The sequence below is a fragment of the Danio rerio genome, chromosome 12 (genome assembly GCF_049306965.1).
Source record: "Danio rerio strain Tuebingen ecotype United States chromosome 12, GRCz12tu, whole genome shotgun sequence".
Lineage (NCBI taxonomy): Eukaryota > Metazoa > Chordata > Actinopteri > Cypriniformes > Danionidae > Danio > Danio rerio.
Window position 1 is genome coordinate 37,968,841 of NC_133187.1, and position 26,752 is coordinate 37,995,592.

General features: G+C 34.2%; 2 protein-coding genes across 10 annotated transcripts in view; one reads left to right on the plus strand and one right to left on the minus strand.

Moving 5' to 3' along the window:
- btbd17a (BTB (POZ) domain containing 17a) overlaps positions 1-26,752 on the plus strand; it is a 58,609-nt gene that overhangs the window by 791 nt on the left and 31,066 nt on the right. For 2 of the 7 annotated variants that reach the window (XM_073918804.1, XM_073918807.1), the window contains exons 2-3: positions 4,607-4,864; positions 21,490-21,611. The gene's annotated coding sequence lies outside the window, so the exon portion shown is untranslated. Of the gene's footprint in view, positions 1-5; positions 278-4,606; positions 4,865-21,489; positions 21,612-26,752 lie in introns of those variants that run through there. The other 5 variants (XM_073918805.1, XM_073918808.1, XM_073918806.1 and 2 more) reach the window with 4 other exon arrangements.
- gpr142 (G protein-coupled receptor 142) lies at positions 4,861-24,522 on the minus strand. Of its 3 annotated transcripts, XR_012388119.1 has the most exons (4): positions 24,386-24,522; positions 13,969-14,114; positions 6,511-10,468; positions 4,861-6,415 (listed from the first exon to the last, which is right to left on the minus strand). XR_012388119.1 is itself a non-coding variant. In XM_068224817.2 (3 exons), exons 2-3 carry the CDS (start codon positions 14,083-14,085, stop codon positions 9,513-9,515), a joined length of 1,005 nt encoding a protein of 334 aa, XP_068080918.2. In that variant the 5' UTR covers positions 14,086-14,114; positions 24,386-24,522; the 3' UTR covers positions 4,867-9,512. The 3 variants fall into 3 exon arrangements, 2 of the variants coding, with proteins under 2 accessions (XP_068080918.2, XP_001340684.3); XM_068224817.2 differs by having other exon boundaries at positions 4,867-10,468; positions 14,037-14,114; XM_001340648.8 differs by having other exon boundaries at positions 4,867-10,468.

The window sequence follows — 26,752 nt, forward strand, 5'->3', positions numbered from 1 at the left end:
GTTTCGTTGTCGGGTGCGCGCCTGGTTTCACCACCTGGAAAAAAAACTGTGAAGAAAAAAAAAACGCCATCGTAGTGGCACCTAGTGAGCTATTAACGGTGTAGCATAGTAAATTTTCTGGAAACTGCATGTATTTTCTAGAAATTTCTACAATTAATGACGGAGAAATCTACTTTACATCAAGGTTTATTTTCTACAGAATCTATCTGTCTATCTATTGTGATTTGAGGCCTCAATGCGCTGCATAACTGCTCTTCCTAAACAGCGGCCTACACAGGTACTGTACACCGAACAATGGCTTTTTTTTTCTTTGCTCCTTTATTGGCCTAAAATGACATAAAAAGACTGTCAGAGCTTTTCAACTACTCAGGGCAAAAATAATACCCTAACTGAGTTTTCCATAGCAAAGTTTGTTTATTTAAAATGGCGTCAAACTATTATTATAAATCTCTTAAAGCTCTCGGCCATATTACTAATTTATACTAATACTATTACTTCTACATTTACAGCAGAAAGGTAACAGGGTCAAAACTTAATCCTGTGGGAGTTATGTTTCTAAAAGTTTGTATACAACGCCATCTAGGGGTAAATTATTATGTAATAGCATTTCTTTCAAGTCTTTAGAGAAGAGAGTGATGGGAAGGGGTTGGGGCAAATGCCTTTAACAGAGATTTTCCTTTCTAATTTCACACAACCTTGTTTTTGTTTGTTTGTTTGTTTAATTGCTCATACACACACAAAAAAATCTTTTTATCAAATTTTCTAAAATGTGAATACAGGGTGTCCGTGAGGTCTTAAAAACTCTTAAAACGTCTTAAATCTTAAAAGCTAAATGTTAGGCTTTAAAAAGTCTAAAATCTACTGAAATGTTGTGTTGTAAGTCTTAAATTATTTTTTCTTAATTTTCCTGTTATTTTTTCCTTAATTCTGTTTTTATTGTAGACTGAATTGACTCTATGTTCTGTACTATTCTTGGTAAAGGTTAAAGAATTTGTGAACGGATATATTTGAAAATTGATAAAAAATATTCAAAAATGATTATTGAAAAAACAAAATTGTTGTTATTGTATTATTAAATGTATTACATTTTTTTTTTATCATTTTTGATAGGGCAAGTGAAAATCTTTTTTTACTGGGATATTTGAAAATAAAATCCTTGTTTCATAATGCTTTTAAAAAGGTCTTAAAAATTTAACATAGGCGAGGTAATCAAGGCAAAAACTGGTCTTCCACTGAACTTCTGTTATAAATGGGATATTTTTGGTTTTTAATATAGTAAGTTTGTTATAATATGTAAAAAAAAAAAAAAAAAAAAAAAAAAAATATATATATATATATATATATATATATATATATATATATATATATATATATATATATATATATATATACTCTATTAGCTAATATAAAGCAATGTTTTCTAGTTTTTTAATTTTTAGATTATTATACACTACTGGTGTTTTAAAATAAGCTTCTCCTGCTCACCAAGGCTGCTTTTTTAATCAAAAACACAGTACAAATTGTAAAATTGTAAAATGTTATTGCACTATAAAATAACTGTTCAAAAGTAGTTTATAAATTAATTTAATAATTTATTTCAGTGATTTTAAAGATGAATTTTCAGCTTCATTACTCCAGTCTTCAGAGTCACATGATCCTTCAGAAATCACTCTTATATAATAATAAAAAAAAATAAAAATAATAATAATATTGTTAATGGTAATAAAAGCAATAATGGAGTAATAATTACATTTGAAACTACATACAAACTACATACAATAAATTTTATTAAATTTATCAATTTAACTATTTAAAAACCTTTTAAATAGACAATTAACTATTTTAACCCCACACTTTTGACCGGTAGTGTAACTAAGGAGATTACCCATGGCAACTTTAACGTAATACAGTATGGTGTATACCTTAAGCCCACCACCACACTCAATCAAGTTTGCTTTTTGGCCCTTGATAAGAAAATGTGTGGGTACCCCTGCATTAAACGGATAGTTCACCCACAAATTTAAATTCTGTCTTCATTAACCATCCTCCACATTTTCATATTTTTTTCTGCTGACCAACCTGGGGCCACCATAAGCTCCTTATTTTACTATTACAGCCTATTTAAATGTATTTTGCTTAATATAGCCTTCTGTCTTATTTGCATGGTTATAATATGTAGGCTTACTCTGTAGTGAACATTGTTCATATCTGTTAGATTATGTTTATGAGGTTTTTAAGGTAGAGAGTTAACAGACTCATTGTTTCTTTTCCTGTCTGGTGTGAGGGGTGAACTTGTTCTGCTCACATAACAGGATATTGTAGTTATTTCACAGTGTTTTCTTTCCCAGTTTGACACCAAGAAGGAAAGATAAAATTCTCAACATGCATCACATTTTTTCGTTTTGTTTTATAGGCTATATATCCTGAATGTTTCCGTCACTGAAATGCAACATCATTTTAGTTTTCAGTGTTTTTATTCTTTTAAAGGATCCAAGACACAAATAGATCCTTATTGATGATGATCAAAATCGAACAATTGATCAGTCAAGTGCACATATTCAATTACACAACAAAATGGCATCTTTGGGTGTCACAATTTTGTACACCATGAACAACAACAACAATGCAACTTTTTAAAAGAGATGCATCATGCATGTGCCACATGCTATTGTGTGGGGATATCTGTAAAATTCAGCATTCATCCTCTCTTATACTGAACTTAAATATAGTTTTATTTCACATTGGATGGCAAAAAAAGTCACATCATTAATTACGATAAATTTTTCAAGAATTATTAATTCTTTGGTGCAGGATTCAGGGGACCTATTGCGCCTCTATTTTACCAGATGTAAATTATGTCCCTAGAGTGTGTACTGTATGTGAAATTTCAGCTCAAAATACCACACATAATTATTTATAACTCTTTGAAACTGCCCCTTTTACGCTTTGATTCAAACTGTGCAGCTTTGGTGACTGTCGCTTTAAATTCAAATGAGATTGTAACGCAGTTCTCTTTTTAAAAGAAGGCGGAGCTACAAAAATCTATTGCTGGGTCCCAAATGACACACTATACTATTCACTTATGCACTATGTACTTATGCACTTAAACACTCAACAGCATAATACTGTATATGCATGTAGTGTCGTCCCAAATGGAACACTAATGGTTTTTTTACTCAGCAGAAATTTTAACTGTTTCCGTGATGATGTTTGACGGTTGTCAAATCAGTGAAATAAATGACCGAACAATACCATGCATGCGTGTAACTGCATTCTCAATCGGCAGGCGTTATAATCACTCTCGTAGGAGAATTTTGCTTTCACAATTCAAAATAAAGTGATCCAACATGAGCACCCGGAAGCTCCACCACTTTCGTTATGTGAGCAAAGCTGCGACTATTAAGTGTGTAAAGTGTTCAACATTTCACACTTATTTTTAATGGCTGAATAAGCACATCATTTGGGTATATTTAAAGTGCATTTATTATTTTAGGAGTTTTAGTGTGAACGCACTACTTACACTATTAATTCTACAAAATGTCATAGAAAAGTGGATAAGTATGCAATTTGTGACAGATCTTGTGTCTTAGCATAGCAGCAGATTTAACACTCAATTCAAAAGTAAAGGCAAACAGCTGCTTCTCACTCAGAGCTGTCTATGCTATTGAGGGAGAGATGTCACTAATCGGCAGGGCTTTCCCCCTCTGATGACAAGCACAAAGAGAGAATGTCAGTCAGTGTTTTTGCATACTGTTTTTGCGATCATAAAAATAATTAATTTATTAATTTTTACCATTACGTACTGGCTATATTCACATACTGCCACACAACTGTGTTTAAACTCATTATAAAAGGGATTTTTGCATAATAGGTCCCCTTTAATCAAAAGCAGAAGTAATCATTATAATAATAAAAAGCATCAAAATGTAATTTGACTAAGGTTACCTCTGCCATAGACAACTTATTTATACACTCCTACTGTAATATCTGCATTAATGTAAACATATTTTAATATTTTTTATATTTGTTATTAATTAGTATGTACTGCATTGTGTTCCTGCTAGACAACATTTCCTTCATACTTCGTTAAATTTCTATTTTTAATAAGAAGCTATACAATATTATATTTGTGCATATACATTAGATTAGTCAGTGCTCAAGCCAAATCTGGAGTTTATCTAACAAAATAACTTACAATAACGGTCCAAAAACTAGTACACCCAAATTTTAATAAAATATTTTGCTTGAATTTAATTGTATTATCTTACAGTTTCTAAATCTGTTTGGTGACGAAAATATCATTTTCATAAATATATGTGTTTATTAAATGTGTTTTGTTTAAATTCACCAAAATACATTGTGTATTTGCCATAAAGTTTGTCAGGATACAGGGTTGTGAATGTCATTTCTTGTAGACCTGAACAAACAATATGGGTAAAGCAGCAAAATGTATACGGTACATAGGAAACTACACAAGACCCCTATCTAAAGCTGACATCAAACAGAGCAGGTTATTTATTGTCTCAAAAATGTAGAGACTCTTTTTTTGTGCTGTCAGCAGTCTGCTCATATTAAGGCTTTAACGATAGATGTCTTTTCTTCTCAGGCGTCTGTGTTTGTGATACAACGGGAGACTTTTTTCAAAGAGGCAACATCTGATAACATCTGCAGGACCACAGGCTCCCTCTCACGATCGAGAAGAAACAGAGAGAGCTAGAAAGAAAAAGAAAAAAGGAAAGAGAGAGAGAGAGAGAGAGAGAGAGAGAGAGAGAGAGAGAGAGAGAGAGAGAGAGAGAGAGAGGATGCAGCACAAGTGCACTAAAAGGACAAGAGAAGAGTTCATAATGAAAGCTCTGGAAACCAAGTGAGTTTTTTTTTTATTTATTTAAAAAGGTAAAAAATTGTCCTCTATAATTTAGCAGAATAATTAAATCAAAGCTTTTAACATGCCTTTTATTAAAGAGCATTGTTCATTAAATTATTAGTCCATCAAAACACATTTACATACAGCGTTCGAAAATAATTAGTGAACACGTCATGTTTTTCCTGGGAATAATATACTCTAAAGGAGCTGTTGACTTGGAATTGAACCAGATTTTGGTAAAAACACAAACAATAAAAAAAACATAAAAATAAAACAAGCCCAAAAAACAATGTAATGACACAAGGAGAAAGCACTGAACTACTGAAATGCATTGAATACTTTAAATAAAAAGGTTTTTTTGGTGATGGCAGCTTAAAGACGCCTCTCATGTGGAGAACAAAGTCACATGCTTTGTTCAGGTTGGAGTTTTTCCACAGACTTCAATAGTGTACAAATCTTGATGGTTCTGTGGGTCTGGTTCATCAAATTATATTAGATTTTATATTGGATTGAAGTCAGGTGATTGGCTGGGCCATTCTACAGCTTTATTTTCTTTCTCTGAAAGTATTTGAGAGTTTCCTTGGCTGTGTTTTGGATTATTGTCTTGCTGAAATGTCCACTCCATGGTTTCATCTTAATCACCCTGATAATGTAGATGTTGGACTGAAGCAGCTAGTATTTATTTACACTGATGAAGGTCAGAGGGTTGCTGAAGAACTACTAAGAGATTTCAGCTGCTGTCTGGGCTTTCACTGCCTTTTTGCACCTTCCTTTCTTCATGAGTTCAATACTTTTCCCCTGTGTCATTTCATTTTATTACACATAACTTCATTTATACTAATTATTAGATTTGTTTATATATCTGGGTTTCTTTAGTTGTTATCAACATCTTGGGAAAATTTCAAGTCAATAGCACCTTTAGAAATGTCTTTAAAAAAATGGTGACGTGTTCAATACTTGTTTTCCCTGCGGTATCATATGTAAAGTAAAAAACTAATTTAATTGCTTCATACAGTCTCTGTTATCATATTTACTCAAAATAAATCTGTCAGGAATATTAAAACTGAATGCACAGTTTTGTAAGTGAAAAAACAGCAACATTTTAAGGATGCTTGTCAGGTGTGCAGCTGAAAACTGCTTCATCTGCATCACATCCCATTTTACTTTGCATTAAGGTTGAGCTTGTCTTTGTAAAGATCCGAATCTGTTTTCTTTAAGTACAAGCTGCCAAGTGCTTCACTATATCTGATCAGATAACAAATTACAGAGTCATATAATTGACCCCCAGAGCCAACAAATGGAAATTTTTGCTGTTACTTTATGGGCTGGCTTTGTTCAGCAGACCTTGAGCTCCTCGGATCAGTCTGTTTGTACAGTGGTGTCTTTGCTCACTGTGTTCCCACGTCGAAGCCCCTTTTAAAGCCCCATCCAGTCGCCATGCACTGAAAATAAACAGCTGACCGCACTTTTGCACACCGGGGTTAAAAAGGTCTACCATCTCTGCTTCACTGCATGGGCTTTGAAAGGTTTCATTTAGTCATGCAAAATAACCTGTAAGAAAACGAGGACGTTTTGTGACCATGTCTTATGTTTGATGAGGAAAAGAATATACAAAAGATATTCATGAGGAAAATTGTTGAGTGTACCTTGGATTCAGTTGTGTGGTTTATTTTTTAGGATGGCCTCAGAAGCTGGCTATTTATTTGGCTTCTGTTTTATACAAGAGAATGACAGATCACAATATTCATTAACCAGCAATGAAATAAAAGTGAATAAAATGTGAATAAAAGAAAAAAAGAAAAGGGAACACTATTGTAAGCGTTCAGATGACTTCATTCATCTGCAATATTTATAAAAACCCTAATTACATGACACATATCCTTGCAATATCAAAATACAACATTTAAACAGAATAGTTAGCCAAAACAATAAATAATAAGTCATCTGTGTATTTTTATGTCGGTAACACTTTACAATAAGGTTAATTAGTTAATGCATTTACTAACATGAACTAATCATGAACAACACTTGTACAGCATTTATTAATCATAATTAAACATTTACTAATGCATTATTTACATCCAAACTCATGCTTGTTAACATTAGTTAATGCACCCTGAGTTAACGAACTCGCAATGAACAACTGTATTTTCATTAACTAATGTTAACTAACATGAACAAATACTGTAGTAAATGTATTGTTCATTGTTTGTTCATGTTAGTAAATGCATTAAGTAACATTAACTAATGAACCTTATTGTAAAGTGTGACCCTTATGTCAAATTAAACTTGTTTGACTTTTTCCAAAATTTTTAAGTTAAATGTGAAATTTGATGTCTGGACCACTCTTCTTCTTTTAATGCAAGTGCGACATTGTCCTAATTATAAACACCATATGTTAGGTGAAATATTTTATAAAAAGCATAAAGATGTCCTATTTTAATGAGTGAATGTTCACAGAAGCATATCACTCTTCAATGGCTTTATAAAACATGGAATAAATGGTTTAGGATCATTTTAATGCTGCGTTTGTTACTAGGGTGCTTGCTGCTGTATGTTGTCATTTATATTATTTATAATGGAAGAAAGGTTTCCATATTTCTGTTTTTGGCAGAGGTATTAAAAATGTTTGGAATGGCACAATGGCGTATAAATGATGACGGAATAATCATATTTTAACCTGTTCCTCCATTTATGGAAAATGACCAGACATAACACTCATTTATTGAGCCAAATATCTTTGTTTCAAAAAGGACAGGGCAATAAATAACACAAATATGCAGATCAGTGCAATCACACTTTTTATGTATGTCTATTGATGGGAAGTTGTCCATTATGTCCTGTAAACTTTACTTGTATGGAGCATTTGTTTAATGACTGTAAACTGTGCAAACCATTCAGATTAATAGTACCTGCAATGCATATTAGCATGCATTGATGGCAGACATTTTATTATCTGGATATTTCAAAATGGGTGAAATTAATAAATTTAAAATATTCTATTTTGTTTGTTGACACCAGTAATGCTAAATAAAACACATTTACCATTGCACATTTACCATTACCATTGAGAAATTGTGGCCAAAATCCAAAATCTATTTACTCATCCTCAAGTGGTTCATAGCTTTTATGAGTTTCATTTTTTTTTTCTGTTTAACACAAAATAAGTTTAGCAAATAAGCAAATAAGTAATGAAGAATGTTTAAAAACTGTAACAAATACTATGGTAGTCAACCAATACAGGTTTGTAACATTTTTTTAAAATTACTTTTGTTGTGTTGAACAGAAAAAGGAACTCAAACAGGTTTGTGACAACTTGAAAGCATTTTCATTTTTGAGTGAACTATCCCTTTAAATGCAAGCAATAATTTGCTGGCTTCAATAAACTTAATGGCCACTGGTGTCGCAAATTACAAAGTTTTCTGAATTTAAGTGTATCTTAAAGACGGGGGTGTAAGATGAGGGGGCGTAACAGTACAATGTACAACACAGTACAAACATGTCAAGTATGAAATCCTCCGCAACTCGTGGCTGTACGTTAAAAACTGTAATGGTTGAGTTTTGGGTTGTGGTAGGTGTAGACATTAATAACTGTGATGGTTGAGTTTAGGATTAGGGAAGGTGTAGACATTAATTACTGTGATGGTTGGGTTTAGGGTCGTGGTAGGTGTAGACATTAATAACTGTGATGGTTGAGTTTAGGATTAGGGAAGGTGTAGACGTTAATTACTGTGATGGTTCGGTTTAGGGTTGTGGTAGGTGTAGACATTAATAACTGTGATGGTTGGGTTTAAGGTTGTGGTTTGTGTAGACGTCAATAACTATGATGGTTGGGTTTAGGGTTAGTGAAGGAATAGACGTTAATAACAGTGATGGTTGGGTTTAGGGTTTTGGTAGGTGTAGACGTTAATAACTAAGATGGTTGAGTTTAGGTTTGGGGAAGGTGTGGACGTTAACAATGATGATGGTTGGGTTTAGGGTTGTGTTAGGTATAGATGTCAATACTATGATGGTTGGGTTTAGGTTTGGGGAAGGTGTGGACATTAACAAGGTTGATGGTTGGGTTTAAGGTTGTGGTAGGCATAGACGTTAATAACTGATGGTTGGGTTTAACTGTGATTGTTGGGTTTAGGTATGGAGTAGGTGTAGACGGTAAACTGATGTAAAGCGCCATCTTTCCGACAACAAACACTAGTTTTGACATGTCTACATAACATCAAGTTACGCCTCTACTGTACTACAAGTGACACCCCTATGGCCCCTTAATGTCAGGCCCCTGTCTTGCAGTCCGCAGACAGATCCTACTCGAATTTTATATAACCCATTTAACTTTTCAATCTGTAAAAACAACTAATTTGAACTCTTTTTAACATTATAATAAGGACACCATGCTTTCATTTGGGCTTAACTCATTTAACAATGCAAATATAAGGATATACTCAGGATTTCCATCTTATTCAAAACATATAACAAGATAATCTAAAATAAAAAAGCATCAAAATAATGACGTTAAATGGAGTCTAAAACAACACCATACTTTTTTAACGTACAACCAACAAACACCAAAAAAGAAAAGGCATAATTTTAAGTAAGAGGGCAAGTAAATAATGACTTTTCATTTTGAAGTATATTACCCATTTAAGCAAGACTACATTTTGTTGTTGTCTGCCCTTTTGGGGGAAAGAGGAGTGACCTCTCGCTGGGAGCGTTTGGTGCTGGAAATAGAGGAGGTAGAGGCATTGGCAGGGGTGCGCTGATTACGTAGGGGCCGACGTGGGTGCAGTGGTGCCCCCCGAAACAACAGCACATCCCTCACGGCCGCTCTGAAGGGTTTGCTGACAAAACAGTACAGAAAGAAATTCACAGCAGTGTTTAGCATGGCTAGCATGTTGGCTAAGTCATACGCTAGATGCACCCGCCAATCGTTATGCACCGACGTCACATAGAGATGGTAGAGCACCACTCCGGTTCGAGGCGCCCACAACACAGCGAACACAGAAGTCACTGCCAGGAGCATCGCTGTGGTTTTACCCAGCTTGCTTGGCACTGCGAGCTGTTGCCCGCTCTCATCTTGGCACATCTGCTGCCTCTGTCTCTTCCGGAGCCTCAGTATGATCAAAGAGTTCAGCACCAGGAAGATGCAGCAGGGAAGAAAGTAAATAATAGTCACGTGGGTCCAAATCAAGGCGGTATCCAGGTTGTTGGGCTCATGACTGACCCTCCACATGTCCGACCACCAGAAGAATGGCACTCCGGATGCCAGCGCCAATGTAAGCACCACTGCAATAATCCGTCTGGCTCTTGCTGGGTAGCTGATCTGCCGGTGGAGAAGTGGATGACATAAAGCGACGTATCGGTCAACTGTAAGAGGAACGGTGGCCCAGATGGAAGCGTGATTGGCAGAAAACTCCATCATACTAACTGACCGCAGCAGCAGCACAGGTACATCTCGATGAAACACAGCCGTTTCCAACAGGAAGCCAACGAAGATGATGAAGAGCTGGCTGAGGATGTCCGAACCAGTTAGAGCAAGGAGGTACACATACAGGGCCTTCTGAGTGCGCACAACCAGCCGGTAAAGAGCCACCAACGTCAGGATGTTTACTGGGAAAAGAAGACAACTGGCATTAAGAAGGAGAAATTTTGGGGTAGAGGAGGATAGACAAGGCTTAAACAGAGAGGGAATGAGGCCAGGGAAAGGAGCAACAGAAGATGAAGATAGAAATCAAAGGCATGAAGGGAGTAGACGCAGCAGGATTGATGGGAAGTAAAAGATTAGGGGTCATATTTACAGAACATGGCGGCCTCTGGGAACCTTTGGCCTGATTTTTCCACTAAGAAAAGATTTGACTCAAGTGAATTTTAGTTGTTTTTGTTTTGCGTGTTGACAAGACAGGAGATAAGTGTATCTTAAGGGCTTTTTAAGAAGTTATGTAGAGGGTCTATTTATAGAGCAGACGTGTCTCTTTTATGCAATAAACTGGAGAATTTAACTTATTCAAAGACAATATTTACATTTTTGTTGTTTCACAATCTGTTCGGATATTTCTTTAATCAAAATTTTTGTACAATTTAAAATGAAACTACAGAAAAGCATCATTAAAACATACACTCACTGGCCACTTTATTAGGTACACCTTACTAGTACTGGGTTGTACCCTGTTTTGCCTTCAGAACTACCTTAATCCTTTGTGGCATAGATTCAACAAGGTACTGGAAATATTCCTTAGAGATTTTGGCCCATATTGACAGGATAGCATCACTCAGTTGCTGCAGATTTGTCGGCTGCACATTCATGATGCGAATCTCTCCTTCCACCACATCCCAAAGATGCTCTATTGGATTGAGATCTGGTGAGTGTGGAGGCCATTCAAATACAGTAAGCTCATTGTCATTATCAAGAAACCAGTCCGAGATGATTTACGCTTTATGACATGGCGAGTTATCCTGCTGGAAGTAGCCATCAGAAGATGAGTTCACTGTGGTCATAAAGGGATAGACATGGTAAGCAACAGTACTCAGGTAGGCTGTGGCATTAGCCCCTTTCACACAGTGATACCGGTAAATATCTGGAAAATTTCCGGAACGACTTTACCAGTAAATTCAAAAAAGCGCTGTTCACACAGGCGAGGGCGTTACAGATTTTTTCAGGAAAAAACCATTCACACATCCATTCCAAAATACCGGTAAATTCTGACATCATCAACCAGAAATGACCTCTAAACGGCTGGGCTTGTATTTATAAACATTTGACTACATTACAAACTCTGTGGATGGATCAGTATTTTGAAAAACTTCAATGAAAACATATGGAGGAACACTTTTACATGTCTAGATGTACATGATATGTGTGTGTGCTGGGGCTCGTGGGCACACGCGACATGTCAAGCAACTGAAGGAAGCAGAGCTTGAAGGTAAACAAACAACGGCATATCATAAGCATCTTATCAATAATTATTTACACAGCTGGCATTAAGATGAACATATAAACATTATCAGACTAACTTCTAGCAGCTAAATGTATCTGGGAAAATATTTAAAGGTTTTTATTCTCATAAACCCAGCAAACGTAAACGCGTCTGACTACTCTGATTGACTGAATCCAATTGTCTCGACCATGTCTACGTGCCTATATGCATTGAGCTGCGCCATGTGATTGGCTGATTAGAAATTTTCTCCAATGAGCAGTTAGACAGGTGTACCTAATAAAGTGGCTGGTGAGTATATATTATAAATTGGTATGTATTATATATTGGCAAGATAAGTTAAGGCATACACAATTATATACAAGAAAAGAAATATATACAGTGCTAATAGAAAATCATCATACCCTGTGAAAATCTACACCTTTACTCACATTACACCCGGCTTTCAAAAGACCTCCAGGATAAAGTTGTGAGAATACACAGGATAGGAGAAGGTTACAAAAACCTTTCATAGGCTGGAAAAGTTGAATATGATTTAATTTTAGGCTGTATTTAATTATTTCAAAGGAGTGAAAGTAATTATTTCAAAGGGGTGTGATGATTTTCTATAAGCACTGTTTATGTACTGAGAAATGTCCCACCTACAGGACAGTGCTAAATGAAAGCTTAAATGGGGTTAAAGGCAGTGGGCGAATTATACATTGACAATCAAGGGGGTCAACTTTTTCGGAAGTAGTTTGGTAATACATGCTTCAGTGAATCAAGTTTATAGATGTATTTAAATTACAACTAATTTATTAATAAAATGTATAAATTTTTAGTGTTTTGAGGGATATTTAGTGACTATTTTAGAGGTTACTGTACATTAAACTATACAAACTATGTGTCTACTTTATCTTTTTTTAGACTACATATAGATACAAACACTTATTTTACAAGAAACGTGTTTTGTGAATAGTTAAGATGCCTATCGGTGCTCTACAGCTACCAGTTCCAGACTGTTGAATGACATTTTTCCTAGTATTGGCCCAAATATGCATTCACAATAGTATAAACCGTTATAGGGGGGTCAAATGTATATTTATATTATACATTTTTAATTATTAATATTTAAGATATAGATCAGACAACTCCCCGCCCAATACATCTTGTTTTGATGTCCTTCAGGGGGATCAAGCGTTAATTAGGGGGGTCAGTACCCGCCTGTAATTCGCCCCTGGTTAAAGGGATGTTAAAGTGGACGGTAAAGCATAAAGTGGTGGTTCATCAAAAATGGCAAGTTATTTCAATATTTACTCACCATCATGCTTTTCTCAACCCAAGCCTTAACCCTTTTTGTATATTAAAAAAGAACAAGTCTTCAAAATATATTTTGTGACCTTTAGAAGACAAAGTCATACAGATTTAGATAAACATGAGGGTGAATAAATGACAGAATTTTCATGTTTGTGATTTACAGATATCTCACTTGAGCCTCCTCATTCACACTACAGCTATAGTAAATTTTAATAGGACCAGTCCATGACTCAGTTCTGATTTACAGTAGTAGATTATAAGTGCCTTTCAATAATCACTATTTAATTGTTATGTGTACTAACTGATATATCGATCACACTTCTTGTCCATAAGCAGTTGTCTATCTCTCCTGGGGCTGGTGTAGTAAAATGTTTGTGGACACTTAATGATTTCTTGTCTGGCCTGATATGTGTCTCACTAAAAGAGTCCACCGTGACCTTCCATCGAAAGACTCAAGGTGAAGAAGATTAATTGTCCAATTACTTTATGGTCAGAATTCAAATGAAATTAAATTTTATAGGGTATTTTATGTGCAATCATTACTGAATGTATATGAATTTTTAATTTAAACTTCTGTGACATGAAATTTAATAATAATCAGTTTGGATTTTTAATGACAGAATTGGGAATTAAGCATGGAACTGGAAAATCTAAGTTTTTTGGGGGGTCATTCATGAATAAAAACACAAATAATTTACTACAAATTTCCCATTTTATTCCAGTTTTTTCCCATTCCAACAAATTATTTTCATTCCCAAATTGCATCTTGATTTTTAATTAAATTCTTCAAACATAAAACGCATTCTCAGTGCAGTTCTCACTGGTGCGCATCTCTGACCTAAAGCCCCCATATTTATAAGTATTACAATGCACATCTCATACCTGGCACTCCAACACACAACAGAGCACTGTAGTAGACGACAGGGATGTAAGCCAGCACACACTCTGACCTCTCCTGGGCGCTGCGCTCATCCTCCCGCTGGCCGGGCGTCGTGCCATTGTGCCAGTCAATCATGGCCTTTGAGTTCCTTTTGTGAAAGGAACGAGAACAGGAAGGAAACCTTAAAACCTCTTACAATGTGTGAACATGATCAAAAACTTTTGTTACTTTGAACAGCATCTGAACCGTTTTGTGTGCTGAATGTGCTTGTTACGTTAAATGTTACGTACAATCAAACAAGTGTTTTTAATTGGATTTGCATTGTTAAAGTTAAATAAACATTAAAGTACTCTAACAGTTTTACATTTATTATTCCATTCAGACAACCTCTGGGTCTGGAGGGAACACTTTAAGCTTGGCTTAGCATAAATCATAGAATCAGATTAGACTATGCATTCAATAATTCATTTATTTTCCTTCGACTTAGTCTCTGATTTATCAGAGGTAGCCACAGCGGAATAAACTGCCTACTATTCCAGCATATGTTTTAAGCAGCGGATTCCCTTCCAGCAACTACACAGTACTGGAAACACCCATACACTCTAACATTTGCATGCACAAACATACTAAGGCCAGTTTAGTTTTTTCAATTCACCTACTGTATAGCGCATGTCTTTGGACTGTAGGGGAACCCGGAACACCCGGAGGAAACCCACGCCAACACAGGGAGAACATGCAAACCCAGAAATGCCAACTGACCCAAAGCGAGACTCGAACCAGTGACCTTCTTGCTGTGAGGCGACATTGGTAACCACTGAGCCACCATGCCACCTTAGACCATTAGCATCTCGTTCATAAATTGACCAAATAGTTTCAGCAATTTTCCTATTTAAAGCTTGACTCTTCTTTAATTACATCATGTATGAAAATTAAAAGTTGCTGTTTTCTAGGCCGTTATGGCTTGAAACAATATTTTCATTCTGGCGTAATAATTAAGGAAATTTGCTACAATGACGCAGTGATATTATGCAGCCCCTGAAATGTAACTTCCATGTATTCCTGTTTATATAGATACAATTCAGGATCTGCACCAACGTAAATATGTTCTGAATCGTCTCTTAGATCAGTTTCCATGATAGAATTCAAGCTTTAAAAAAATTATAATTTTTGAGCGTGCTGCTAATGGTCTAATCCAATTAAAATATTTATGCTAAGCTAAACTATAAATGCTCCTTCCAGAGCCAGAGGTCAGCTGAGTGGGTTAACAAATGCTAAACTGTTTAACTTTAGGAGACTTGGAAAAAGGACCTTACATTTAAAAAAATGGTTTATGGCTTTAGATGGTCCAAAGAATGTAACTATGTTTAAATTAAACAATTTACTTATGTTTTTCTATTAAAACCAAAAGAGTTGTGTTGAAAAAAAAAGGAAAAAGTAAGTTTTCAAATTTAAACAGCTCGCTTAATTATAATCAATGAACGGGAGTTGTGTTGCTTCTGCAGTAGGCCTCCCACATTTTGGTCAATAGGTTAATATCTGCACATGCACAGTTTTAAAACAACACAGGAAGGATGATTTAAACCACAACAAACGCTCTCATATGGGAATCAAAAGATGAAGATTACAGTACAAATTGAAAAAGTGTACAGAAAGTTTCCCCAATTTAAGTTTAATTACTGAATATATTAAAGCTTAATTATAAATGTTATTTTGATTGAAATAAACAACATTACATTAGCTTTATGCAGGGGTGTCCACACTCGGTCCTGGAGGGCCGGTGTCCTGAAGAGTTTAGCTCCAACCCTAATCAAACACACCTGAACAAGGTAATCAAGCTCTTACTAGATATACTAGACACTTCCAGGCAGGTGTGTTGAAGCAAGCAGGAGCTAAGATCAGCAGGACACTGGCCCTTCAGGACCAACTTTGGACACCCCTGTCTTTATGTAACTAATTTCATTCATTCATTCATTCATTCATTCATTCATTCATTCATTCATTCATTCATTCATTCATTCATTCATTCATTCATTCATTCATTCATTCATTCATTCATTTTCTTTTTGGCTTAGTTCCTTATTTATCTGGGGTCGCCACAGCGGAATAAACCACCAACTTATCCAACATGTAACTAACTGAAGTTCACTGAAATAAATATTCTGACTTTAAGGAAATTTAACTCAGTACTTGGAACCTGTTGACATAAAAAGTTAATTAAAGCCAACATATAATTTTTTGAGTGTATTTAAAATAAAAGTGGAGTGTTCCTTTAAGTAGTTATTTTAATTGTATTTTATGTGATAAGTTTTCAGCTCCTTTACACTCAAACTCACTCTGAATCAAAATTTTTAATTCTGTCTGGCCCGCGAATGTCTAATGCATTTTAGCATGTGATTTTACTACGCCGTGATCCTCTTACCCGGTCAGTGTGTTAATGACAGAAGCAGCTTGCCCTCATAGCTTAAAAACAGTCAATTAGAGCAGATGGAACCAATGCACAGCACTCTCCCTCATTTACTTGTCTTATCTCTCCACTTTTACCTTTCCTTCTGTGTTTAACTTTGATTACTTCCATATTGCTCATATAGCTCAGTGCCAAACATGTTTATTTGCTTTCAGACCCAGTGCAGAGAGCGGAAACGATTGCTTTGCTCTGTGTATTTCCCTTTTGCACATGACAGCATTGGGTTTTTGCGACAACTGCTTTTATGCTTTTGTTTTTTAAACCTGTGGATGGTGCAGTTCTTGTGTTGTCACTGGAATTGAACAGTGGTGTATATAAGCCATTCATTCTTTCCTCCTGGAGAATGGACAGTATGAGAGAGTGTTAATGTTGTGTGACATGATTGTCTTTATTATGGGCTGTTTTATTAACTGTCCTGCTTAGGTGGGCAAATTCACACTGTGGCTTAGGCAGGAATGATTGGTCTTCTGTCACCCTATAATTACTTCATCTGTCTTTGCCTTACTAAGAATTTATGTGAAGACCACTGTGAGTTTTCCAACACAATCTCGGAAGAATCGTACGAATTAGCCACTAAACTGGCAAAACGTAAAATACTTACGTTTTCTCGTGAGATCGGGCTGGAGTTTTCAGTTTCATTCATTGCATTATTTAGGAAAGTAATTTCTGGTTTAAAGAAACACTCAATTCACTCAATAAACTCATTTGTACTATTTTGACAGTATTCCATCATAAATAACTGATAAAAGAAAGCTTTAAGACAAACTTAATTTTTAATTATTCAAATTTACAAATTCTGACTGAGGAAATGAGCTGGCCAGTTTGTTATTTACCAACAGGCTAAAGTTTTTAATTTTTTTTTTTAATTGGTTTTTAATATTTATATAGATTGAACATATCCCTAATTGTTTTTGTTAATGATGCATGCTAATGAATGTGTATTTTAAAAATAAGCATTTTTCATACGTCTTTATTCAAAATGTGAAATTTAAAATTCTAATCTCATTACATTATTTATCAAACTGTAATAAATTACAGTTTAAACGCACATAAATAAACAATAAACACTTTGTGGTAAATTAGTATGGTAAGCACTTTGACAAAATTGTAGGAAATATTTTTGCTGCATCAAAATATGTGGTTAAAAATCTTGTCTGCAAAATTGTTGCAAACTATTTATTTGTGTTGAATTTAAGCAAACAAATTAAATTTAGTAATGTTCAACTTAATCTGTTTAAATCTAGCCCAAACTAATTGTTTACAACCACTTAACTTAAAATATTTTAGTAAATTCAAGGAATTATCTTTGAATATTTTTTTTCAGTGTGTGCCTAAATTTCTTCATTTACTCAAATGGATTAAGTTCACAGTACTCATTAAGTTTAGTTTTTAAACGTAAATTGTTTGTTGCAATCTGTTTCCTCAAATGATTTGAGTTACCTTAACTTTTTGGGTTTTACAGTGCAGGCACACTGTAAAAATATCTGTATATTGGCAGTTTACCATATTTTGTAATTCATGTTTTTATTTTTATGTTTCCTTGTTTATTAATTGCATTAGGGGAACTTGATCTTTCTTCCAACAGTAGATTACGCTACAAAAACATTTTATTAAACTGCCAGCCATTTTACAGATGTATTTCTCTATATATTAGGTCTTGCATTATATTATTTCAAACTACTAAAATGTCAATAAAAGTAATTTAGTTAAACTGTACAGTTGGATTTTCAACATCAAATGTCGACAGAGCAGAGATCAAGGTCCCATAAGGCAATTCACAGCTGTAAATAAACAGAAAACACTCGTGAATCACAAAATACAGAAATTGGTAATTAACAGATATTTTTATAGTGTAAGTAGCTAGCTAACAGCACCCCATGATGGCAAATTTGGATTAAAAATTGTAAAACTCAACTGTTTAACTCTAGGGGAGTTGTAAAATGATCATATTTACAGAAAAGAGGAGCATTAAATGAAACTTACCAATTGATAACTATTGAAGTTGAATATAAATAAGTACATAAATTACAGATTTCAATCAATACGTCACAAAAATGTTAAAATTACAAAAAAAGAGAATCTGCCATAATAAGCAACATAAGTTATTAATAAATGTGATAAAATCTAGTAAAAGGATGTTGGAAAATTAATATACATTACATAAAATAAAATGTAAGAAGATAAATTTGGATAATTTGGCTTAAATGCTGGGAATTGGTCAACTTAAAAATTAAGTAATGAATTACGTATTTATATATAAGTATGTAAAGTATAACTTTTATTTTTAATTATAAATAACAACCTTAAGTACAACATTATGCTTGACACGTTTATATACTGTATGACGCTATACAATTCATTAACCTTTGTTATTTAAACTGTAATGTAGTATTAATGTAGTTATAAGAAAAGCACTTTACAAATACATCTGAATTGAATGGAAACTGAAATTAAATTTGCCAATCAATCATTCATTCATTCATTCATCTGCTTTCGGCTTAGTCCCTTTATTCATCAGGGGTCACCACACCAGAATGAATCGCCAACTTATCCAGAATATGTTTTACACAGCGGATGCCCTTCCAGCTGCAACCCATGACTGGAAAACAACCATACACACTCATTCACACACATACACTACAGCCAACTTAGTTCATTCAATTCACCTATAGTGCATGTCTTTGGACTGTGGGGGAAACCAGAGCACCCGAAGGAAACCCACGCCAAACCCATGCCAACTGATCCAGCCGAGGCTCGAACCAGCGACCTTCATGCTGTTAGCTCAATCAATCAATACAAATAAAAAAGAAAAAAAAGAAACACATTTTTGGATCCAAAACAACTTACAAATAAGTTGATCATATTGCCTCAATAATAAAACACAAAGCGTCATATAATTTCCACTTCCAGAGAAGCGTAATCCCATTACCATAGACAGTTGCATCATATGTTGTAATGAGACTTTTATGGCTCTTTGTGACCCTTCACTCTATAGTTGTTTTGATACAGAAGCTGATAAATGATCAATCTTTAACTACAGGTGAGCGTGTGCTAGGCTACAGAAAAGAGCTTTTCCCTGAAAGCCTGTAAGCACTTCACTACTGATGTTGCTCTTCCTTCTGGAAATATCTCTACAAACAAATCATCGCTCATTGAAAGGAATCATGAACGAGAAGGAGCGTGTGTGTGTTTATATGAGTCTGAGTATTTGCAATATGATGCTTGCTTTTTTTTTTTTTTAAATCTGGTCCTATTTTGTTTAGTTTTTTCATCAAACATTAAAAAGAGCGACTGACTGGTTGGATGATTGTGAAGCACTTTTCTTCATATCAGGGGATTGGTCATTTTGATGGTTTTAAAAATGTGATTAAATTCAATCAATATGACAATAATACATTATAAATGATGACTATTTTCTCAAGAGGTTTGAATTGTGTGGAGAGGAAACCTGTTCTTGTGCATAGACATGCCTGTTAGCAAAAGCCTTTAATATATCCACATTTCCTTGGGGAAATCTTTAGTGGATATTATCACATTTCTCATTGCAATCTTCTTTTTCATCTTCTAAGAGTGTGGTTTTATTTCGGGGCAATATGAGTAAAAATAATATCTTGCTTTAGCTTTTTGGTACCGTATGATATATACCTCAATATTTCTGCATTTTCCTGAAAATGGCCTTGAAGTTTTATTCGATTTACAGCCATATTTTAACCAAACAATCATTAAATCTGACCTTTTAGGATGAAAAATATGTTTAACCAAAAGGCTATGTTTTGTTATAGTGTCATCTTTGAGCTTGTAATACTTTCTGTACAGTAGTCATTAAATATAGAAACTATTGTCAAATTATAAAATGTTTTTTTACTATTTTTCATTAAATGAATGAAAGGAAACAATATATTTAAGAACTTTATAGACCTGCACTATTTTAATGAAGGAATTCTTCTACAGTATATACAACAATGCATTAATATCATAAATAATAATAAACATTTTGTTTCTAATGATTACTCTAACTTTTAATGTATTTTAATTCTTTGAAAAAAGAAAATAAGCTAAATGAAAATTAGCCATGGTTTTCTAACATAACAATTCAATTCCTAATATTTCTAATATTATGTTATTACAAATCAATATTTGTACATATATGATTTACCATAACAATTCCATGAAATAATAAGCTAAGTGATTTAAATAATGTACATTACTAAAATGTAATGCTCTCATTTTCATGATACACAATAGATTTATTCAATTTTATATAGAGACTTGATGGCCAAAAAAAGTATCACAACAATTTTGACACTATTTTATAACAATTTGCACTATTACAGTCTTAAACCTGAACTAAAATCTGAACATCCTCATATACAACAAGAGCTTCTCTAAGCCCAGGGATTTCCATAGTTCCCATCCAGAGGTTCCCATATAGATTTAGGGTCTCAAAAGATTTAGTCGAAATAACTTGTACAAGCTGTTTAAGCTCAAAGCATGACATTGCAGCTTAAAGCATATACCCTAAAATATGTGAATACAAAACTATAATGTTTCATGTTTCCCATTGTTGCACTAGTTCCCATATCCTTTGTGAGGGGAACTACATACACTCTTAAAAATGAAAGGTGCAAGAAAAAGCTACAAAAAGCAGCCCAGGCTTCTTAATGATACATACCCCCATACATTTCTGGAGATTACGAAATACATCCCAGGAGGTACTTTTTTGTTTTTGTGATTCCACTAGAGGCCGCTGTGTACGCTTTTTCAGATCTTAAATTTCTCTAGTGATAGACATTCACGCCTGTTGTTCTCATGTAAATCCACCAGAGGCTGCTGCCGACTGACTTACTGACTGACTGACTGACTGACTGACCGACCAATCCCCCAAGCCACACACTTCTCTAAACGCAACCAATAGTGTTTTTAGAAGCAATCCGGAAAAAGAAAAGCCCTTGTGGCAGCCTGATTTTTTCCCATGTTTTCAGATCTTACCACGTCATTAGCCTGTTATTTACTTGTTAAATGTTTGCCTTTTGTTTTTGTTTTTCCTGCTTTCTGGAAGCATTCTTCGCCAGACTTGAACCCCATTGTCACAGTCAACTCCTCTCTGCATATTAAGTCCACTGACGTACATGTTGAGCTACTGGACAAGCTGGTAACAGTGGAAAAGCTGTCCACACTGAGGTAAGTGGTCAGCTGGTAGCGTGAAAGGAAAAATAAGCCATTGGTGACATCATACCACCCCGTAGCGTTTGTTTTAAAAACTAAATGCAGCCGTACGTGTATCTCTGGCTACATAATTCACACTCTCCAGAAATGTATATGGGGGTACATTTTCACAATGAGTTTGTATTGACAAAATTTAGTTTTGGCAGTGATGCCATATAATAACATTTTTTACTTCACCAAATAACCTTTTAATAAAACGCTTTTTAAATTAAATGAAATTAATAACTGATTTTAACCTTTTGGTGTATGTATATACTGAGACACCTTTTGGTGTCTCAATATTTCTGCATTTTCCTGAAAATGGCCTTAATAACTTTTTTTTTCACAAGAACTTTAATGTCAACTGAACAACCAATAAAATCCGACCATTAAGGATGAAAATTTTAAACCAATATTTACACTGAGTCATCCAGATATACAGTTGAAGTCAGAATTATTAGCCCTCCTGAATTATTAGGGCTGTATATTTTCCTTCCAATTTCTGTTTAATAGAAAGAAGTTTCTTTCCATTAAAAATAAATTGGGGAAAACTATTGCTTAAGGGGCTAATATTATTGACCTTAAAATGGTTTAAAAACTGCTTTTATTCTAAACAAATTTATTAAACAAAACAAACAAAACTTTTTCCAGAAGAAAAAAATATTATAGGAAATACTGTGAAAAATCCATTGCTCAGTTAAACATCATTTGGGAAATATTTAAAAAAGGTAAACGAATAATCCACAGGAGAGCGAATAATTCTGACTTCAACTGTATGTTTAATATTTTCCATAGTTACTTTCCCTTTCTGAGGCCAACTATCAATACAGACACACTTTAAAAAAATAAAGGTGCATGTAAAATCTACAAAAAGGTGTTTTCACAGTGATGTCTTACAAGAACCTTTAGTGAAAAAACATTATTTAGAACAATAATAACCTAAAGAACCATCTCCACAATTTATTAAATCAATTGTTAAAGGTTCCATTGATGTTAAAAGTCTTTACGTAACTATCGATGCAAGAAAAGAATCTTTATTTATTACAAATTCATCCGTGTCCATTCAAACAGAATTAGCACCTCTGATCTGTAGACAATCATGGAAAGTAGTTTTCTGTGGGACTCTGTTTATACAGTCTCAGGGGAAATTACCTCGTTTTGTTAATATATTGGCAACTGTTTTCCACACTGAGATGTACAGGGAGTCAATGTGTAAGGTTTCAGATCTCTCTCCATGGACTTTTTGCTCTAACGAACATGCTCAATTATTCATATTCGGCCGGTACACCTGAGACAATAGTTATGAGCTCAAGGACAACGGTATAGCTATATCTCCCCAATGAGAACACACAAGTATACATGTTTCATTGTTTTCTATAAAGGCAGAGAGAAGATGGGAGAGAGACAGAAACAGATTTCTTGTCTCCTGATTACATAAGAAGCTTAAAGAACAATGGCTACAAAATTTTAAAGCAATCTTTATGACTTCCAGAGCTGACCTCTGGATATCCTTCGGTTCTCTGAGAAAATATTAAGATGACAAAATGCAGAAGACTCAGGCCGTCAAGTTACTGACTTATGTTTAGAACAAAGCACTTAACACTAGTTTTTTAAAAGCTCTTTGGCTTGAAGATGTGAATGATTGCGGAAAGTGCACATTGTACCAGCATAAATAAAAGATAGTGTTTTTTAATGTGAGCTTTTTTCTGTGCTGATATTTATAATTATGTTTATAAATATACTGTACATTATTGTTGCATGGTATTATTTCAGAATATTCATTCATTCGTTTATATACTTGTTACATATAAGTAATATTACTAAAGTAAATATATATGTTCATTTAAAAAGCTTTCAGGGTAACGTAATTTCCAAGTATACAGTGTAAAGTTATATATATATATATATATATATATATATATATATATATATATATATATATATATATATATATATATATATATATATATATATATAAATATTTATTATTGCATATATCAAATATATTTATTTTTTTATTTTCAAATATTTAAATGTATTGTAATTGTAATTGTAAACTGTAATTTTATATGTAATTTAATAAAAACTTTTGCATTAATAATCATTTAATTCCACATCACATGACCCTAAAACCAAACTAAAAAGACACATATGAAAAACATCACATTTTTATGAATATGAAAGATATTTTAGATAAGGGTTTTATGCAAAAGGTTTTATTAAATAAAGTATATAATAAATTATTAATTGTAAAAAAAAAACATTTTTGCTCAGTATAATATTGAATACTTAATATTAATGGTTTTAATGTTAAATACAACTATTAAATGGCATATAAAATGATACAAAAAGTAAGCATGTATGTATATATAATGTTAATGAGAGAATATTAAAGTATATTCCATTCAAACTGTACTGTTCTATATTTTACGTCATTGAGTTGCTTGCAAATCGCTTCAAAAATGGCATTATTCAAAGACAAGTATTTTAAAAATGACTTTAAATAAATATATTTAATTAATGTTAAATATTATTATCAACTACATTTTTATTATTATTTTTAAATAAGTATATTAAAAATATAAAATGTTTAAAATATATTAAATAAAAATCGTCCCACTTTACCAGTATTACACCAAAACCAGACAAACAGTAAATGTAAATGCAGTCAATACTTTAATACATATGCTTAACGTTTTCCTAATTACTCATAAAATGATTCTTCATTGCATAAAAAGAGATTTTCTTACCCTCACAAGTAATCTCTGCTCCCCATCTGTGGAGCAGGAGTCCTATCGGCCGATGCCCAGCCAGGCAGTCCTTAAGGAGGACATAAACGGAGGACAGGGGTCTCTGAATAACACACACATCACTGCAGCCACAGACTGAGATCTGGAGGAGGTCATAGGAGAGAGAGAGACAGAGAGAGAGAGTGAGAGAGAGTGAGAGAGAGAGAGAGAGAGAGAGAGAGAGGAGGAGGAGGAGGAGTTTAACTGTAGCGGGGCTGTTTTCTTTAGGGAGGATTTTGGTGAACTATTGAGACAGTCATATAGAGGTCTGTCTTTCACTGAGAGGTCAATACATCGCAAACACTCGAGGAAGGAGTTCAGTTTCACACAGCGATGTTTTTCGGCCCTTGAGACTCTTATCTGATATGCACATGTGTGTGTTTGTTTGCTCTTCTTAGGGCACTTTCTAGGATTCTTCTGGCTCTGAAGTGGTATTCGGTTTAGCCTAAACCTAAATGTAACATTGGGTTTTTTTATTTTAAAAATATCCCCTTGCAGCTGGAAGGACATCTGCCGCATAAAAAATATTTGCCGGAATAGTTCATGGTTTATTCCGCTGTGACAACCCCTGATAAATCAAGGGCTATGCTGAAGGAAAATGAATGAATGAATGAATCTCCCCCTGAGATAAAAAAAATAATGTTCTTTGGGTGTTAGTGTCAACATGCTAGTCTTAAAGTCGCCATGAATCAGAAGTTAAGATTTTCCTTTTTTCCTCTATCATGATGTACATCCACTTGAAACGGCACTGAAATTTGAAAAAAATTAAGGGGATGCATAATTTCGACCTTTGGGAACTGATTGGAAGATGAGTGTTACTTAAAAATGAAAGATCACCGATGGATGGATGGATGGATGGATGGATGGATGGATGGATGGATGGATGAAGGCAGAGTAGACCTCCTTAACCCCGCCCTAAAGCACTGATAGCCCTGCTTTAAAGGCATTCCATGTGAACGGTAGTGAAAAAAAGTCATTTCAATTGGCAGAGAAAAGGTCATGATGTTTGATTAAAGACAAATTAGTTTTTCAACTTCTGTATACAGATAAAATTAAGAAAGAATACATTTTGATTTCATTCTGACTTTAAAGGGCACCTATTTTACTTCTTTTACAAGATGTAAGATAAGCCTTTGATGTAACCAGAATGTGTCTCAGATTATTTATTATAGCCTTCAGAATCTGCCCCTTTTGCTGTCTGAATACAGCCTGTGGCTTTAAATCCACATGAGCTGCTTCTCACCGCCCACCGCTCCGAGGTGTGTTTGCTTCTCATTCATAACGTCAGATAAACAGCAGTCAGTGACAGATACAGACTCGGATGAAGCTGAATTACAGCTCGTTAGTCTAAAATACCAAGTTTATTTCAAGTATTTGTGATTGAGTTTATTCAAGCCTTTCTGAAATGATGAGTCTCGCACTTCCCAGTGTGTTTCTGTTATTGTCATGTGGTTTTGTTTTGTTTCATTTATGTGCGTTGGTGTAGCGTTCTGGTGTAGCGTTTGTTTTGCTGATCAGCCTTGAGTAATTATCATGCCTATATCTGTGCACTGTTTTTCGTATTTTTGTCAGTTCTTTATAGTTCATTGTACTCTGTGTTTTGTCAGGACGCTCTGTGTTTTTGGGTCTGCCAGCTGTTTCTAAAGAGCTACTCTGATCTGAACTTCACTGTTCCACGTATATTTTTCTGTTTTTGATCTATTTTTGCACTGTCAGTCTTTCACCGGTCATTAAAGACCTTGCGTCTAGGATCCTTTTTGTAATAGTTTTTTTAAGAAACATGACAATGTCACACTTCGGTGGGCCTCAAAATAATTGGGGTTTGGACCCTGTTTTAACATCAGTAAATTTTAAAAAGAGACTTGTTGGGGTTATATCACTCTAATATGACAGTGGACACACTATACCTACACACAGTTCTGTCCAAACAGCTTACAAATATATATCTGAATATATATAGGCATAGCTGAATAATAGTTCAGTATATGGAGGTGATACATCATAAACCTCAAACATCATTGTTCCACATTTGAAGTTGATATCTCAAAAAAAAAAAATGCTTTTAGTAATATTTTGTTTTGGGCGCAGTACCAACCCTTTCTCCACCAAATCCCTTTTCTATTGACGACCATATAATTGCGCCTCCTATTTCTGTGTATGCTTTGAGGGATGTAAATCCTATTTTGTTTCATATTTTTGATGATATTTGTAAAGTAGAGATCAAATCCTAAAGTAGTATGAACAGTTTGGTGGTAAATGATCTGAATGTAGTCTCTAAAAACATAAATAAAATGTGGATTGCTGTAGCAAAGTAATCAGATTACAAAT

Coding starts and splice junctions, on each gene's coding strand:
- gpr142 (XM_001340648.8), bottom strand. CDS start 14,101: ATGATTGACTGGCACAATGGCACGACGCCCGGCCAGCGGGAGGATGAG. Junction 10,469..13,968: donor GTTGTGTGTTGGAGTGCCAG/GTATGAGATGTG, acceptor TTCTTTTCCCAG/TAAACATCCTGACGTTGGTG.